Consider the following 17,618-nt stretch of genomic DNA (forward strand, 5'->3'; position numbering starts at 1 on the left):
GAAAAATATGCAAATTTCCGATAGAATATCTAAACGCGTGAAGTTTCGTTGACATTATGACCGAAATAATACAAAGAAGGGGATAGTTTCGAGTCGACAGTGGAGGAGAAGTGAAACGAATTCGACCAACTTTCGTTAGCGGACTCGCGGTCTTATCGACAGGCCGCTCTCAATGCCACTAGTTGAAAAATACACGCTCATTTCCCATCGCTGTCAAACAGTGGGGGTATTGGTAATTATTATCGTTGGCCACCTTATCCGCACGTAATATATGCCGCCAGTGATTATGTATTCGAGTATACGTGAATATGGCATGATTCGAGAGGAAAAACCGATAGCACCGAAATAGCCCGAGAAAGTACATTTGCATCGACACGTTCGATCTGATTAGGAGATAGGTGCATTCCATTAATATATGCACGATGGATCGAGCGAATTAATTCCTCTAAGATTCTTTCCTTTGATCGATCCTTTTCTCTTGCTTTTCGATCGACGTTAGAAACATGTACGCGAACGAGTTTTCTGCTGATTGAGAAATTTCGGGGATGAGATATTTTTAGAGCAAAGGTATAAAAATATACACAATCGTATGGTAGAATTATTTTTTTCATTCCATTTGTTAATAATATACGGATTTAAAGAGAAGGTTTTTAAAATATATCATTATATATTTTATCTGCGAGTGATTTTTATATGGAACGCAGCTTCGTTATCTATGCAATGCGAACAACAGTGAAATGTATTTCAGATCGATCAACGATCATTCGAATGCATCCTCGTATTTACAAAAATATTTCAGAAATTCCTATATCGCTACGATACTCTACATTTATCATTCGTATCAAAAATAAATACTTTGTGACGAAACATGGTTAGATACGTTCCTCTGTCCCAGTCTTTCAATTTTATCGACCCTTATCATCGTTCTTTTATGCACGTGTGCTTTTTCAACAATCAGTCGTTTCATTCTCTTCATTGGACTTCAACATATTCGCGAAGAATCCATCTTGCTGTTGCATTAAGTCTGTTGGTAGTCCATCTTCGACGATTTTACCATCGTGGAACACGATTACTCGATCGCAATCCAATAACGCTGACACACGATGCTGAAAAGTGAAGTATCAAACATAATTAACAGGGAACGAAGTTGTTACGGTCTTTTTTCTTCGTGGATATAAAAGACGTTGAGAGTTAAAGCGAAGTTACCGCGATAGCAATCACCGTTCTGTTCCTGAAAGCAGTTGAAACTGCTTTCAAGAGATTCTTTTCAGTGACGGCGTCGAGAGCGCTGGTTGCTTCGTCGAGGACGACGATCGAAGACTTCCGGAGGATTGCTCGTGCCATACAGAGCAGCTGCAGCTGACCGGAAGAAAAGTTTTCACCTCCTTCTTTCACTTCGAAATCTGTTTCGAGAAATTGTATTCTTATTTATTTTCTAAAGAATCCTATTGTTAAAAATATTTAGTGAAAAATTGGACCACTGACTAGAGCTTTAACGTAAATATCGATTTATTAACAGAAGTTTTCATTTTCTCCTTTTATCTTGAAGTCTGTTCCATTTGAAGATTTATATTGTTACGAATGTTGCAATTTTTTGATCATCAGGTACGAGAAAAAGAAATTTATCAGCAAACATTTTTAGATTAAAATTGAACTTTGTGTTTGGAATTAGAAATTCACTTACTAAGACCTTCAGGATGAGAGGCAATAATATCCTTAATTTGTGCTACTTCCAAAGCATTCCACAGTTCTAGATCTTCGTGTTCCGATAGAGGATCCAAATTCTCTCTGGAGGAAATAATATTCGTATTCTATCGTCGCTTTCAAAAGACGTTCTCTATTATAAAAAAAAAAAAAAAAAGAAAAATAAATGTATAAAATACCTAATGGTACCACTGAACATGATCACATCCTGAGGAATCGCTGAGAGTCTCGAACGAAGAATTTCCAGAGGAACTTGACGAACGTCTGTCCCATCGATCGATATACGTCCCTGAGTAATCTCCAATAGTCGAAAGAGCGCCATCACTGTGGACGACTTACCACTTCCGGTTCTTCCGCAAATTCCAATCTACGAGAAATATCTATGAAAAACTAGAATCTTGTAATTCTTCGTGACTTTTACCTTTTGGCCTGACGTGATCTTCAAGGATAGATTCGAGATCACTGGTTCTCTTTGTGAAACGTATCTCAGAGAAACATTTTCAAAAATAATCTCACCTTTACCTGGCCAACTATCAGATACGTGGAAGTCTAGAAAATATCGTATAAAATATTCCAGAGAACGTAGAAAATATTGGAAATATATTAATATTATTAAATACAAATTAATTATTAAATGATTGAAAATATATTAAGATTAAAAAGCATTAAAGTACCATTTTGTTGGTAGTTTTCAGTAGGAGCATATCTGTAAGTAGAGATACGTGCAACGCTACCAAGATACATTTCGGTCTCCGCTGTGAACTTCACTACCCAATTTAAGTAAATTGGCACCAAGAGGGTGTAATTAATCGCCAGACCAACTAGAGCAGGTGTAACGCGATCTGGATACAGTTCTGCGGAAATTAAGACGGCGAGTGTCGCAGATCCTACTATAACAGCACCCAGATAATCCTAAAATGTGTTTATGGTAAAGATACAATAGCCGAACTGGCAAATTGGAAAAATAATTCTAGAAGCTTTGCAAGTTTTCTCACCAGAGCAATGCCGAGCCAGCGGCTACTGGAATTCAGGAGGAGAAACGCGTTCGTGTTAACGTCTATGCACTTCATAGCCTGTTCCATGAAGCGATTCTCTTGTTTGGAAGCACGCAATGTTGCTAATCCGCGAAGTGTCTCAGAAAAATGCGTCGTGATTGGCCATCGGGTACTAGAAACGAATAATTGAGATTTTTAGATGAACACAGGAGTTAGAAAGGCGAAAATTTGTTCCTTAAATTCGCTAAGAAATATTTAATCAATTGCACAAGTATATTTTTGCAAATTTTTGCAAGTTTATGTTCACAAATAAATTTTTTACTGTTCTTGGGATACTCATCGAGGTCTCTATCGCATTGCCCAATCAGTTTTGAAATCAAACGTTTTAAAAGATTTTTCAAGGAAGAATAACGATTCGATAACTATAGTTTCCTATGTTAACCTATGGAGGTTTAAAAAAGCTAAGAAAAAGTTTGTAGAAAATATTCGCAGAAAACAAAATACAAAAATGTGTACAGTACCTGCCGTCTAATCGTTGCAAATGTTTCGCACTGCATCTATAAAACTTTTGAACGATATAATAAGCTGCACACGTGGGTATAGCAGCAATGAAGAACCACGGTGATACGATAACGTTTACTAGTATCGCTGAACCACAGAGCAAGACGAAGAATGTCAGTCTTTGGATCGACATAGATATTTTCTTAAAAAGAAAAAAAAAACAAAATATAAATAACTGTGCATTTCTTTAATAACCACGAATAGACTGATTTTTTATCGACTATTCACCTTATCGATGACGCCTGTATCGGCGCTGAATCTGTTTAAAATTTTTCCCACAGGATTACAATCGAAAAAGGACATCGGTACTCTAAGAAGTCTGGACACGGCTTCCTCGTGCAATTTTCTTCTCGCTCTGGCTCCTGTCCACTGACCAGTGGCATTGCATACGAAAGATAAGAGTATAAAGATAAGGGAAAGAATGATGTAAACTTTAAAATAGAACACCGTCTGAAATAAAATACAGCACAGTCTGAAGGAATTCCTTATCCATTGTAATGTTCAATAACCGTATCGTAAATCACGAACAAAATTATTTTACGCAGTTACATTTCGGTTTTCTTGATTGAAGTTTATATTGTCTTCGTCTGTCCACTGACTCAGCCAGAGATCGATATAAACTCTCAGAACCTGGCAGAAAATTGCTACTCCTATGTAAATTAGGCCTGGTATCCAGCCTCCAGCTTTTGTGTAATCGCAAAGGATCATCCTTGTGACTATTCCACTTTTATCTTCATATTGAAATTCTTCTTCTTCTTCCTTTGCATCACAGTCGTCTAGAGAGAGAGAGAAAGAAAAAAGAACTAGCTTTTTTGTACTCTTTTTCGATATTACTTATCAGTAGTAGCTTCTTTACAAAGTGTACTAACTTCCTTCAAGTTCATCGGTTTCATTAGTTCCTGTGGACTCTATCGATAGCAATCGTTTAACGGGAAAATGATCATTCTCCTGTTCTTGATTAATTCTAAATGGATAAAAACTATTCATAAAAAGAGATATTGCTGCATATGAGAAGTAGTATAAATTCATTCCTTTCGTACTTTTTAACAGTGTATTGTATTTGTCTGTTAGAGTTAGAAGGTATTAATTTTCGTAGCACGCCTTTGTCTCTATTTAATATCAATTCATCGGGACGTGGACTGATAACTCTACAGAAGATTTCAAAAATAAGATTCATCCATTTCAAATCGTTATAAGAATTTAAAAATAGCTATTCGACTCACGCGCCGGAAAATATTTGCCTGAAAACGCCGTTTCGTTGTCCGTTGTCAAAAGTGTTATTCCTTTTTCTAAAATAAACTGATTTTTATATTTATGCAAACAGAAAAAGAGAAAACGATCCATCAAAATTTCACTAGCGTACCTAGGAACAGCGTATTGACTTTCGAGAATGGTTGGAGTGCTGCTCTGTCGTAGAACAGGGGGTGGTTGTCTTTGAGGTTGAAGACTGCTCGATCTGACAGCGTTTCGATGGAATTTAAATCTTTTTTTCCCGATGTTCCATTCTTCAGAGGGCACTGGGAGATCTGTCAGATCGTGGGCTAAGTATCTCGATCCGCCGAGGGTAGTTCTTCGCATTCTTAACGGGACAAAAGCTGGAGGATTCTGGTGAAACCAAATTGTTAAGTTCATCGATCAAAACAAAAAAGAGAAAAGAAAAGAGAAGAGAAAACGAGCAACACGACGATAATATAATTATTAATTGCAAAGTCTACCACATGGGCATCTTGATCAGTGGTCCAGGATCCATCGCCAAGTCGTTTATTTGTCGCACTCACACCGATTCTGGACACTAATTTCATCAAGGCCCACTTGTCTTTCGCAGTTCTATCAGCACGATATCCCTCGTTTTTATTCGTTGCTGTTTTCCTCCACTCGATCGCTAATTCTGGATCAGCGTCTTCGATCGCTGATTTCGTACCCACTACTCGAATACGACATCCGTCCATCACGACAACCTTAACCACACGATCATTTACCTATTGCGTCTTTTCTTGAACAATTTCAGTTTATCATACACTGCTCATAACTTAGTGTAGCATTACCTACATTAATTATTGTTTTGAACAGTGTAAGAGTACATTGCCTGACTGAGACATACTTGATGAGCAGTTGATAACAATTCTAGTCGATGAGTAACCATAATCACCGTGCGTCCGCTCCTCAGCAGCAGCTTCCGGATTCCTTGATCGAAGATCTGCTGTGCAACTTGATGATCCAGCGCGGACAACGGGTCATCCTGGAAATATTAGTATTTGAATCTTTTATTTAAATCTAATTATTTCAATGTACCATTTTTTATTTAAGAAATGAAATGTTTAGTTTAGAACCTAGCTAACCATTATTATAACGTCCGCGTCGTTGTACAGCGCTCTGGCTATAGTTACTCTCTGTTTTTGGCCTCCGCTCAAATTGATCCCTTTCTCACCTATCCGTGTGAAATCGCGACCCGGAAGTATATCGACATCCGGTTGAAGAGCGCAAGCCTTCAACACGTTCCTGTACCTTCTCACTTTGTACGGTGATCCAAAAAGAATATTGTCCCTCAAACTGGCGTTCTGGAGCCAGGGTTTTTGAGCCACATATGCAACCTTCACCCCTCTATTTTACAATAGTTCGTTTACAATTGTAATGTAGAAAAATTCTAAATAATAAGGAGATCTCTTACTTACTTAGCCCACTGAATCGATCCTATTGTCCTCTGGATCTCTCCTAACATTCCTAATAGTAAAGAAGTCTTTCCACTACCTGTCTTTCCAACAATTATGGTCAGCTGACCTAAAAGTGACAGTAGCACGTGGTTTTTAAAATTTTGAGTAGTTGCAAGTGATTGATAATTGCTACAGTGGATCTGCATGTAATTAACCTTACCACGTGGAAAACTAAGATCAGATACGGATAACAGACTTTCATCGGTGCCCCAAGAAAATCCGCAGCGTTTCATTGTAAGCACCGGAATCTCCGGATCCTTCTCGAACACAGTGTCCACCGATGAATTTATGTCTATCGTGTAATCCGCCAAGTCAGAACATTGTCCATCTTCTTCGTCTTCTTTGATATTATCCAACGATCCAAAATTGGGAGTGTTGTGCGTTTTCATTGTTTCTATCTGAAGAAATATTTAATTGACACGAATAGAAATTCATACTTTGCAATATTTCGTAGTATCCTAATATAATATAATAGTTCCTAATATTTTATAATATTAAAGATATAGAGATATTTTGCAATTGGGAGGTTTTCCGGGAACCACGGGACAAAATGACACTGTTGGAGATCTTAGTTTTAGCTGTTTAATATCAACTACGTTTGAATTAATAACTATAATTTTTCTTAAAGGGTTTTGTTCCTTTTATATTTAGAAAAGAAATAAAAATGTCATACTAACTTAATTATTCGAATAAAAAATACACTCAGAGTGTCCATATATTTTTCACGGTTTCTCGGTTAGTATATTTCAAGCATATTTCAAGTATTATCGGTGTATTTCAACGATACTTACAGTACTCTCTTCGATAGAATTGGCCAGCGATGATGTATTTTCGGCTACTTCTGATTTTGCATCGTTAAGATTAGGCAAGACATTGTCGATCTCCGGAAGTTGGAGAAACTCCTCTATTCTGTGTGTTGAAATCTATAGAAATCTTGAATTAAAGTATTTATTAAGAAGAATAGAATAACAGGTGAAAGAATTTGCTTACCATAGCGTTAATAATGATAGGTATCATCACAGGAAAAATGAGAAGGGGCACTGTGAGCTGCGAGAATAGAGCTAAGCTTGCAAAAACATTTCCAGCCTCGAGACTTTTCTCTTCCAGCCAGAAATAAGCGGCAAAAGTGAAAAGTGTCGTCAGTACCGATGAAGCATGTGTGAGAAAGTCTAATTATCAACAATCCACGTTTCGATTAACAACGTTATTTCGAAACAAAATTGTTTTCTTTGATCGAGAAGCCGAACTTACTTATGAGGGTCCAATAGAAAGAATCCTTGTCGAGCATTTTTAGCTCATCGTTTCTCGTTTTTCTTATTTTCTCCTCGAAAATATTTTCCCAGGCTCTGAGCTTCACTAATCTTATTCCTTGGAAGATTTCGTTAACCAGACGTAATCTAGCGTCGCTGCTTTTCTAAAGATAAAAATATTGTCAGTTCTAAAACTGTCTTTCCATTATTAGATATTTAAGATAAATTATAAGTATCGACTTACGGCGACCAATTTAGAATTTTCCGACATTTTCTTGCCAAGCACCAATTGTAGTGGCGTTACTATCAATATGCAACAGAATGCACCGATAATTGCACTAACTCCCAATTTCGTGTAAAGAAGAAAAACTATAGCGCTGATCTAAAATCGATATTTAAAATTTCAAATTGTTATTAGCTATAAGATATAAATATCTAATTATCGTTAATTATTCATTCTTTCACTTTTAATGGAATTGCCCAGGTATAGTGTCCAATCCAGAAAAAGCTCATCACATTGTAAGCATCCTCAGATATTAAATTAGTTAAGGTTCCAATATCAGCAGATTGCTGACATTTATTCTGTTCTTTCTCCTTGTCTGTCGGATTATCCTCTTCGTCGATGCTCCAAGAGCATAAACGCAAGGCTTTATCGTATAGCAGCGCCTGTAATTTTAATTCAATTCTCTTGATGGTTTTCGATGGTTGCTATTTTCGAGTTTCAAGTGTACCTGAAGTGCGTTCTTCAGGCGGATCCCTTCAACGCAAAGGATATGAGTGGAGGCCTGGCTTAGAGTGCTTTGTAATAAAGAAAAGAAAAACACCAACAGGCATAAAAAATAGCCATTGTGCAAGATTTCAGGAAATGTCATGGCACCCTGAAATATTCCATAGTGTTTTTAATTAATACTTTGTTTAATCTTTTCAGTTGTCGTATTTTTTATTTAATTCTTTTAGGTGAAATACTATCGAACAATGTTAGATACCATAGAGCTTCGATTTATTGTCCCATTTTGAGCAGCAGAGACGTAGTTCAGAATTTTAGAAATAGACATCGGTCCAACAAGGCTTGTAGCGTCTCCCAGTAATTTAAATAATCCTCCAATGGCAAACGGGTACCATATTCTTTTCCAGTAACATCGCCAAAGACGTAGTTTCTCGTTTCTCTCCTACGGGAACAACAAAATACCCCGAATGATCTCGATTTTTATGATTAAATATAAATATAATATAAATTACAATCTGTAACTCATATTCTATAGTTAAAATACAAATTTTGTCAGTCGTGTCATTTATCCATGAAACTCCTCCAACTAACATTAGAATATTTCATTAAAATTTGGTATCTTGTACCGTTTCTTTTCTCTGGTCCTACCGATTAGAAAACATTTTTCTTATATTCAAAGATTACCCTATGTTTCTCGTAAACTTCACGAAACTTGTCAAACTGTCTCCTAGTAGTCTCCTCCTCGGGAAGTTCTCCAAGGTCGTGGTTCTCCAACGGCGTACTATATCCCTTGCACAGCAGGTCGATCACCCAATGGAAAGTGATTCTATTGAGAAATGGCACGTCCGCGTGTTTGTACGCTGTTCTTCGTCGTTCTCCTCGCTCGATCAAATACCTTTTCTTCCTTCTTGTCTAGACGGAACGAATATCGTAAGTTGACTTATTCGAGGCGGCGCTTTAAGATACCGGGCTATTTGCATGCACCAACCCGCTTGTTTTTACTGGGTCAAGGAGTCGGCGTGCACACGCGAAATATATTTGGAGCAAACGCAGAGTACCGCCTTACCTGTTATCGGAAGACCACTTACGGCTCAAACGGAACCATTCTTAACGCGACTATAGTTAGACGTGAAATATGTTTTCAATTCTACCGAACGAAGCTTGAGGAAGAGGTTGATGTATAGTGGCATTAGTGGAAATTCAATGATGGATAGTTGCATTACAGCGAATGGAAGTGATTGTATTCTTGCAAAATAGAATGATCCTTCAATTTTCTTTCAATTTTCTTGTCTTCCCCTGGATTTATGTTACTTTTTATTTATTTTGTTCTGTTGTACGAAGCTAGTGGGACATCAGCGATGGATGGTTGTATTATAAGGAAGAGAACAGCGGCGATTAGAATTTGATTTTATTCCACTGTAAGCGTTATCCTTCTATCGTATTATTTCTTTATTTATGTTATTTTGTTATTCTTTATTTCTGAGATTTGGCTAAGAACTGGCATCGACTCGCAATTCGTTTAGATACAGTTTAACTATTTCTGTACGTCGCAACGTGTACACCGGTTGTCGAAACATTCGCGAACTTTCCACGAAGCGACATTTTATTTAATTTCCTGGAAATTGAATATCGAATAGACGGGACGGTTCTATTTTTGCGATCTAGTTTGCAGCGTCGAGGAAGAAAAGTTCGCATTACCACTCGATAAGCTCTGCCTCTTCAGGCTGCGATAATAAACATTATTATTCAAACAAGCTGAGTAAATGTAAAACAAATGTTTGCACTTGGTGCCGGGAGTAGCTGGCTCTCTTCGATAAGGTTGTAACGCTGTGTCGCTAATTCGCGATGCTTGTAGTAAGAACTAGCAGGCTTATAAACTACGTATCTAATAGCCTAAGTAGATATATAGTAGTTAAAATAAATTCTCCCTTGATCGCGCAAGAAATCTTGAAACGATAACAACCTAGAATTAATAGTAATTGGATCATTAAGCAACTTACCATAAGATAGAACGTGTAAGAGTCCAAAACGGCCAAGAGCCCACAGGTAATGGCGGTGAACGCTGTGGTTGCGAGTCGAACGTGTATCATGGACAGACCATATCTGTATATATTCGGCAATTATTTCCAAACATCGGAAATTCATTAAAAATAATAATGAGGAATATTTTTTAATTTCAAAATTCTTGTTAAATAATAATTTTTCTAATAAATGAATAACGAATGTAACTGACCTAGAGAGACACATAAATTTCCATGCTCGCGATAAGCTAATCGCGACGAAGATTCCAGCGGAGAGGGCAGTTCCACAAGCATCTCTAACCTCGGTCCTCCGATGAATGATCCAACAGTAGAGGATGGCTACGATCATCAGAATCAACGAGAAAGAAATCGTCGTGAGCAACGACTCGCAAAGTTCGACAAAAAGCACCGCCAACACTGTCATACACAACAGTGTTCTAGTTGTATGAAACGGTAGGAGTCCTCTGCAATCTCTAAATAAAAAGAATATTAAAAAAGAATACATCCTTTACCAGGCATCGGATGGAATTTAAATTTCATTATTTCTTGCTTGATAATGACACGGAGAAATTGTAATATTCTTACTGAAACTCGTGATTCATAGTTATTATCCTACGTTAAAGTACTTAAGTATAACTTGCAAGTTGCCTACGAGCTTTGAATACATTTATATCAGATCAATCGATCTCCGACAAACCTTCAATTACAAGAAAATGATTCTTCCTTCCAACAAATAAAGCAGGAAGCACAACCATCCTGTATTGGTCCAATTTCCGTACGAAATCAATCTAAGTCAAGTGGAACGCGAAGAAAATCAAGCATGCAACTAATTACCACGTAATTACCACCTTCGTTAAACGGATATCGTAATTTTTCTCGCATCAGAGCTTCTAGAAGTTTATCAACTTTGCTCCTGGCCCAATAAATTTACACTCCGCAACTCGTCTCTCTATTTCCAGCTTTCCCATCCAATCACCGGTGGACTTTCTTTAGAATTTCAGATAATTTCTGCATTAAACATTATCTCGTCTTTCTATAGTTCGACTTTTATTTAAATATACGACTGTTCCAAGATTTTACGCCGAAAAATGTTTTCACAATGTTACACAAATATTATGTGTCTTTCCCTGACTTTATCACGGAATGATAACGCTAAAACAAGATTCACACGGAGTGGAATTTGAAGCACGATAGTCCGTAAGGATTAAGAAGGCAACGAGCAATTGCTATTGATTTTTCAGCGAACGAACAAGGATAAAAGCCATCTCATTCAGCTGCATTAAGATTCCTGGAACGGGCAACGTGACGTAAACCAGGAAAGAGTGTACACGTAGGTATTCGAAAACCCTGCAAGAGCACGTGTTATGAATTATTCTGGTAATTAATCTGGGTCTTCTACTGATCCATTTAATCCGCGCTTCTCGCTATTCTACGCGGTTAACGACAACTTTGATGTTTTCATTTGGGATTATGACTCGTGTTTTTCGTACGTTCTCTGTCTCTTCTTTGCGCTTTATGCTTCTCGTGAATTTGGTGACCTTTTGAAAGTTATTAATTAATTAAACGAAAGATGTATTTGTATTTGGCGAAACTGATCACAAGTTGTATTACAAGATCATCCGAAAAAATGTTCTATTGTTAATAGTCGACGAAAAGTAATTATTCCAAGCTTAATCTTAATTATAAAAAAAAGTATATATATTTGTTATCTTGTACCAGAAACATCAGAAATCTTGAGGACAAAGAAATAATTATCTTCCAAATTATTCGATGCTCTTCCTCGGTTTTATCATACTGTTAACATGGTTTAGGCAAGTTATCTTGTACCAGAAACATCAGAAATCTTGAGGACAAAGAAATAATTATCTTCCAAATTATTCGATGCTCTTCCTCGGTTTTATCATACTGTTAACATGGTTTAGGCAAGTTAGTTGACAAATACGACATTAAAAGAGATTACTGGATAAGTGATAGCAAGAAATTCCGGAATCTTGTATATCTGTCACATTTTTGATTTATAGAACGAGGAACGGTGGAAGTGACGAGTGTGGCATGGAAAACAGATGAAAGTTTGTGGATGTAAGCTCGTTCCAGGAACGTGGTGGAGTGTTACAGATGTTTGACATGGACAAATATCCGGCAATATTCTTCAGAAGAGAACCAATTACACAGTAAACCGTTCTAATCTTTGAATTTCACCAGTTGTTTTTTTCCAAGGAAGAATTTTTTTAATTACAGCCGATGATCAACCATCGCCGAAAGAGCAATAAATAAAGCAACGAATAATTCCACGTAAAAAGGGTCAAGCAAAGGCGAAGAAATTAACAGGCTCGATAAAATTTCACCACATTAATTGAAGCAAATTGTTCGAATGGGAACATGGTCCCATATGAATCATGGGACATCCCAAACGTGAAACATTTCGTTTAATTGAACGTTGCTTCAATTGGTGCGAGCTAAGCTGCAGCTTCTAGCCTCGCCTTTTGAAATTAAACATTCGATACACGTTTTCCTGAAACTAAAGATATCCCGTTCCAACCGAAGCAAATACCATTCCTCCTATGAATAGCCAAATCTTATCGCTCGAGAAGTATCTTTCGATCGTTATTATCAAGCGTTGTATCAGTGACTGTGAAATAATGTACAAATAAACCTTGCTTTCTGTTATCAGACTTCTGTTAAACGATGCAAAGTTACTTTCGAAGCAAACAAGCTTTTAAATGAAAATTTCGACGAACATCGCATTCGATCGCCATTGTCCAGCGCTGTACCAGAGACTGTGAAATAATGTACAAATAAACCGTGCCTTCTGTTATCGGACATCCGTTAAACGATGTAAAATTACTTTCGAAGTAAGTGAATTCTGAAACGGACATTTCGAAATAGGTAACTTTCGAAGAGAAAATTTCGAAACGAGTGGAACAAAAAGTTTCGAAGGAAGCCTCTTCTTGCTCTCAACTGCTCTCGTTAAATCGAGATAAATCTCAATGATCGAAGCGAATGGATCGTAATTCATCTCTCTATCGCGAAAATGAAATCTCGATCGAGTCTTGCCTTTCCTTTCGTCAACTTACTTTGGCTGTTTCCTGCATTTACATCTGAGAAAGGCGATCAGCGCAAGGATGACCGCGATGGCTGGAACGCAGATATTGACGAGTTCCACGAGGCAATTCTCGATGGAAACATCCTCGAAGGAATCATCCTCGATGAACCGAATGCGCGTACCATTTTCCGTTCGCCAGGACCACTCGATGCGTCTCACAGGTTTTGGTAGGATTTGTAGAAATTTGTAGCTCTTGCAAAAGTCCATTTTAATGGTGTTTTAGGAAACGGTAATTGCGTGTGATATCTGGACACATCGTTCTTGATATTTGCCTAAAAAATATTATCTTTCTATATTCTTTGAGACATAAAGGGGAATATTCGTTCTTTCTCTAACGTTTCTTTTTCTTCAATTTACAATCTGCTTAAAAACATCGTCGTTATATAGTTCTTTAATTATTTATATTTTTTGATATGCAAACAACGAGTATCTGATTTCTTTCTACCGTTTTACTTTTTTTAATTTCGAACGATTTGTGTGTACAAAAATATACGTATACATAAAGTATATGTATACGAATCTCTCTTTCTCCGATAAAAGAATATCTTTCACTCTGATAAAAACACTTGGACGAGCCTCTGTTACGATATCTTTAATTGTTTAGGCAAAAGTATAAAACAGTCGTTATTATTTTCTATTAATTTTTATCGCAAGAATATTGTAAGTCTTTTACTCTTCGATATTCCTTTGCTGCCGTTATATTTTTCTACGTTGGCATTCTTCCTACGTGGTTCACTTAATTCAGTTTCATAGAATCCGTCTGTTTCGTCTTCGGCCACACGTTTTATAGTCAAAAACGGTTTGCGTAACTTCGATTGAATGCATTTTGCAATCACTAAGAATAACATGTTTTCATTATTTCTACTGTGACGCAACGATAAATGGGTTTGCTGGAAACTGTTCTAGCTTCCGGTCCACAGGCTTTCAAACGCGCTTTGTTTTTCGACAGACCTTTATGCTCACCGAAAATATCTTACGCTCGGATAACTCTCGATGCGTCCGATAAAAATGCGTTCGAGTCGAGTGCTTTCTCGCGTGAACTCCAGTTAAACTTGTATTTTGAGCTGCTGTGTCTTTTATGAAAATAAAAAGTTGATAAAGCTACCGGAATCTAAAGGAGAATCTAAAAATAATTCTTCATAATTTTCTAATGCTTTGACAAAAGATACACAGTAATTTTATCGCTGTTTTGTAGAATGGATTCCTTACAATGTCCCAAACATTTAGCAAGCCAATCCCTTTTTCGCTTACAGTCGAAAGACTTTCTTACATCTGATAATATTTGAATCGTTTTACGTTATACATCTTTATGCCATTTGAATTTCCTCAAATTTACATATAGCAAAGTATACAATTTACTAAATTTTATTTTTTAGGGTATACGACAATATATCGATAAAATGTATATTTCAGCAATTGTGTCTCGATGTTTATATCATTTTCCAAGCTCTGATCAGTATGCATTTGCAGTTAAACGATCACGAACCATTAAGGATTAATAAAATTTGGTTGCACTGCGGGAAGATAGCGGAACAAATTCTTGTATTACACTCGTGCCAGAAGATTCTCTAAATTGAATTGCGTTTAACAGTGACCTCACGAAAAGACTTGCCCCTTAATGGTTTAAATTAGTACTTGAAACTTCCGTGGCGTGTTTCGTATTAACGAGAAGCCCATGCAAAGAGACCATTAGTTTCAAGGCGACGCGTCGTCGACCAAAAATCTCAACATCCATTCATGCCACGAGGCAAGAAAAGAAAAGAAAAAGAAAAGAAACGTCGATCGCTCGTTACTAATTCGACGACCGCGAAACCTACAGTTTGTGAGCATTTGTTTCGCCGTGTCTTATCCTTACGAGAAAAATGCAAAAGGATTGCTTACAAGTAAAACGTTCTTATCAACGCGTTCATTAAATAAGCGATTAATTAAAATTCACGGATGCCAGTCGGCGATATGCTAAGTTCCAAAGTAAAGTAACAACACTTACGTGTCTCGCAACTGGAATTTTTCGACGCGACTCGTTACCATAATTTATACAGTGACTCCACTACCACGCGTTTTCTGTTATGTTACCGATGATTTACGTTCTGTTACTACGATCGCTCCCGAAACCGAGCCTTCGCTTTAGCCTTCCAATCGAGAACGTTCGTTCGTTCGTTCGTAGTACGACGACTGTGAATCGTTGTATTTGTTGTAGTTTCGGTGAAGATTTGAAAGCTTCGCTTTTCAGATTCACTTTTCCCAGGTGGAATTCTTAGATGATCGATTTTTGTACCGTGACGATCGACGTATGAACATCGAGACACCTACTCGTTACGTTCGTTGGAAAATTCTAACGGATTTTATTTATGTTTAATGTTTTATATTACACGAAACATATAAATCGAATACCAGTAACATCAGCTTCGTAATAAGGCAATTAGAAATTAGAAGCGGTGAAAAACGTTCAATTTGTTTGAAATATCAGCAGGCACGCTGATACATGCGGTTACGATTGGCAGTGTATGTGCAAATGATTAGTATTCTATCGGATGAATTCGTACGTCATCTCAGGAATCATTCTTGTTATTTCTGTGCCAGAGTTACGTGTTCTTAATATTTGTTCCTCCGCTAGATACGATATTTTTATTTCTCATTCTTTATCCAGAGTTATGTATTCGTTAGTTTGGGAGCTACACGCTCGTAATGTTCGACGACTCGTTTATTTTCGTTAGGAGCGAGATTTCTTATTATTCAATTTCTCGTGCTAGGCCTTGGTCTAACTTTTATGGGGAAAATTTGCATTCCATGGCTATACTTTTATATAGTCTCATTTATTATGCATAATATCAGACGTTAAAAGTGTCGAATGTTGCTCGTGTTACGTAAAACGTTGGTAAAGGCGTCGTTAGATCTTTTCGCGATTAATGAATTCTGTGAATTAAAGAGAGACGCAATCGCTATATCTTTTATTATGATTTTCATGCAATGGAGAAAGAATTGCTATTAATAGAGGAAAATGTTGAGTAGCAAGTGAAATCGAACGATGTGCACGCTATAAGTGTAGCGTACGCTAGAGAACAAATTTCTTCGATATAACTTCCTTATTCACGAACGTAACGATTGGTATTTGAATTATTTTATATTTTCTAAAGCTAAAACGACGTTGCGTTAAAGCAACGCGTATAATACTGGTCATTAAGATATATCCGTTACGAAACCTCTGTCAATAAATTTCAATAATCACCTCTTAGTTCCAGAGAACTATTCAAACATTGCAAATATTATGATTGAAAGCCGTTTTTCATGTCGTTTGATTTGTGTCACTTTTTTTTAGCGATTCATATCTATAGCTAACATCTAAGAATAACAATTGGAAGTGAAGTCCAAGAATCTTAATTATATTTATATACGAGTAGCGCCACAGTGCGTCCTCGATTTCGACGCATCCTCGAATAATATTAATAATCAATTTACGAGTTTTCAACTGGCAACGAGAACAACAAGAAAATCAAATCTAAAAATTCCAGGCTTAAGGAGCACACTTTCGCCCTCGGTACGAATATTCTCTCGAACAGTGGTTTTACAAAATTCTAGTATTATTATCTTCTCGTCTAATGTTTAAGAAACCTTTCAAACACGCGACCCTATAATAATCTCACAAGAATATCGAAAAGAAAATAAGTGCGAGAATTCCAAGCTTGTGTAAAACTTGATCCTCGATGCGAATAGCGTTAACAAATTATGATATTCATAATCCTCGAACTAATTTCCAAAGATCTTCCGATTATTCAACTTTTCGTCTCACGATTGAGAATAACATAATAAAAAAAAAAAAGAAGAAAAGAACGAGACAAATTAAGAAATCTGTAGCGTATATGGAGCTTAAGGATGCACCTTCGCTCTCAGCGCGAGTATTCATCGAATGCTCGAATTCTAAAGGGCCAGGAACCACTTGTCGGCTTCGAATCGGTATCCCTGGTCACGCACGTGCGCGTTGATCGTTTCTGCAGAGAAGCACGCGTGCTTTCTGGTTGACGGTCCGCGGCTTACTGACAGATCAGAGAGGCGAACGCTGAACACACAGAGCGAATGGTAATTCCATGTGCGCGATGAGTCACTGACGAAAAAAAGATCTCGGCCCTGCTGGCGAACTCGTCTTTCACCGGAAACGTAAGCGCGTCCTAGAAAAGCGGATTCTTTCGAACTTGGCTTCTCGGCCCTCTAACTCTGTTCTCATATCGAGACACGTCGCAATGCCAGAACCGTGAGAATCTAACGACAACGAGACACCAACAAAGAAAAGATTCTAAGAGCATTTTGGAAACAGTAACTCGGTTATCTTTCGTGTTTCTGTTCGCTTAATCGAAGATAAATTCTTACGGAAAATTCTGCTTTCTTTTCTTGTTCTGAGTAAGATAGGACGTTTACACTGTCGCTTACAGGTATCGAATTTTTTCTCGTGTCCTTTTTGCTCTATAAATAGCTAAGGTGTAGAGAGTTAACCCTGACGCGTACCTGCAATTTTCATAGCTTGATCTCGATATTTTGTTTGTACAAATAAAAA

At 37.2% G+C, this 17,618-nt stretch overlaps 1 protein-coding gene across 2 annotated transcripts; it reads right to left on the reverse strand.

The window, feature by feature from the left end:
• Positions 1-588: 588 nt before the first annotated feature.
• Positions 589-17,595, reverse strand: LOC100644751 (ATP-binding cassette sub-family C member Sur). 2 transcript variants are annotated; one of them, XM_048404371.1, is made up of 31 exons: positions 16,949-17,595; positions 13,044-13,344; positions 10,182-10,442; positions 9,949-10,051; positions 8,633-8,860; positions 8,208-8,390; positions 7,953-8,099; positions 7,687-7,887; positions 7,466-7,603; positions 7,223-7,385; positions 6,962-7,140; positions 6,763-6,894; positions 6,132-6,369; positions 5,933-6,038; positions 5,600-5,861; positions 5,362-5,499; positions 4,976-5,218; positions 4,624-4,865; positions 4,484-4,549; positions 4,301-4,408; positions 4,130-4,224; positions 3,810-4,036; positions 3,489-3,710; positions 3,221-3,402; positions 2,700-2,871; positions 2,379-2,616; positions 2,126-2,253; positions 1,884-2,071; positions 1,685-1,788; positions 1,207-1,403; positions 589-1,106 (listed from the first exon to the last, which is right to left on the reverse strand). In XM_048404371.1, the coding sequence occupies exons 2-31, from the start codon at positions 13,277-13,279 to the stop codon at positions 948-950; spliced, it is 5,286 nt and encodes a 1,761-aa protein (XP_048260328.1). In that variant the 5' UTR covers positions 13,280-13,344; positions 16,949-17,595; the 3' UTR covers positions 589-947. The 2 variants fall into 2 exon arrangements, with proteins under 2 accessions (XP_048260328.1, XP_048260329.1); XM_048404372.1 differs by lacking the exon at positions 4,301-4,408.
• Between the last annotated feature and the right edge of the window lie 23 nt (positions 17,596-17,618).

The sequence above is a fragment of the Bombus terrestris genome, chromosome 3 (genome assembly GCF_910591885.1).
Source record: "Bombus terrestris chromosome 3, iyBomTerr1.2, whole genome shotgun sequence".
NCBI lineage: Eukaryota > Metazoa > Arthropoda > Insecta > Hymenoptera > Apidae > Bombus > Bombus terrestris.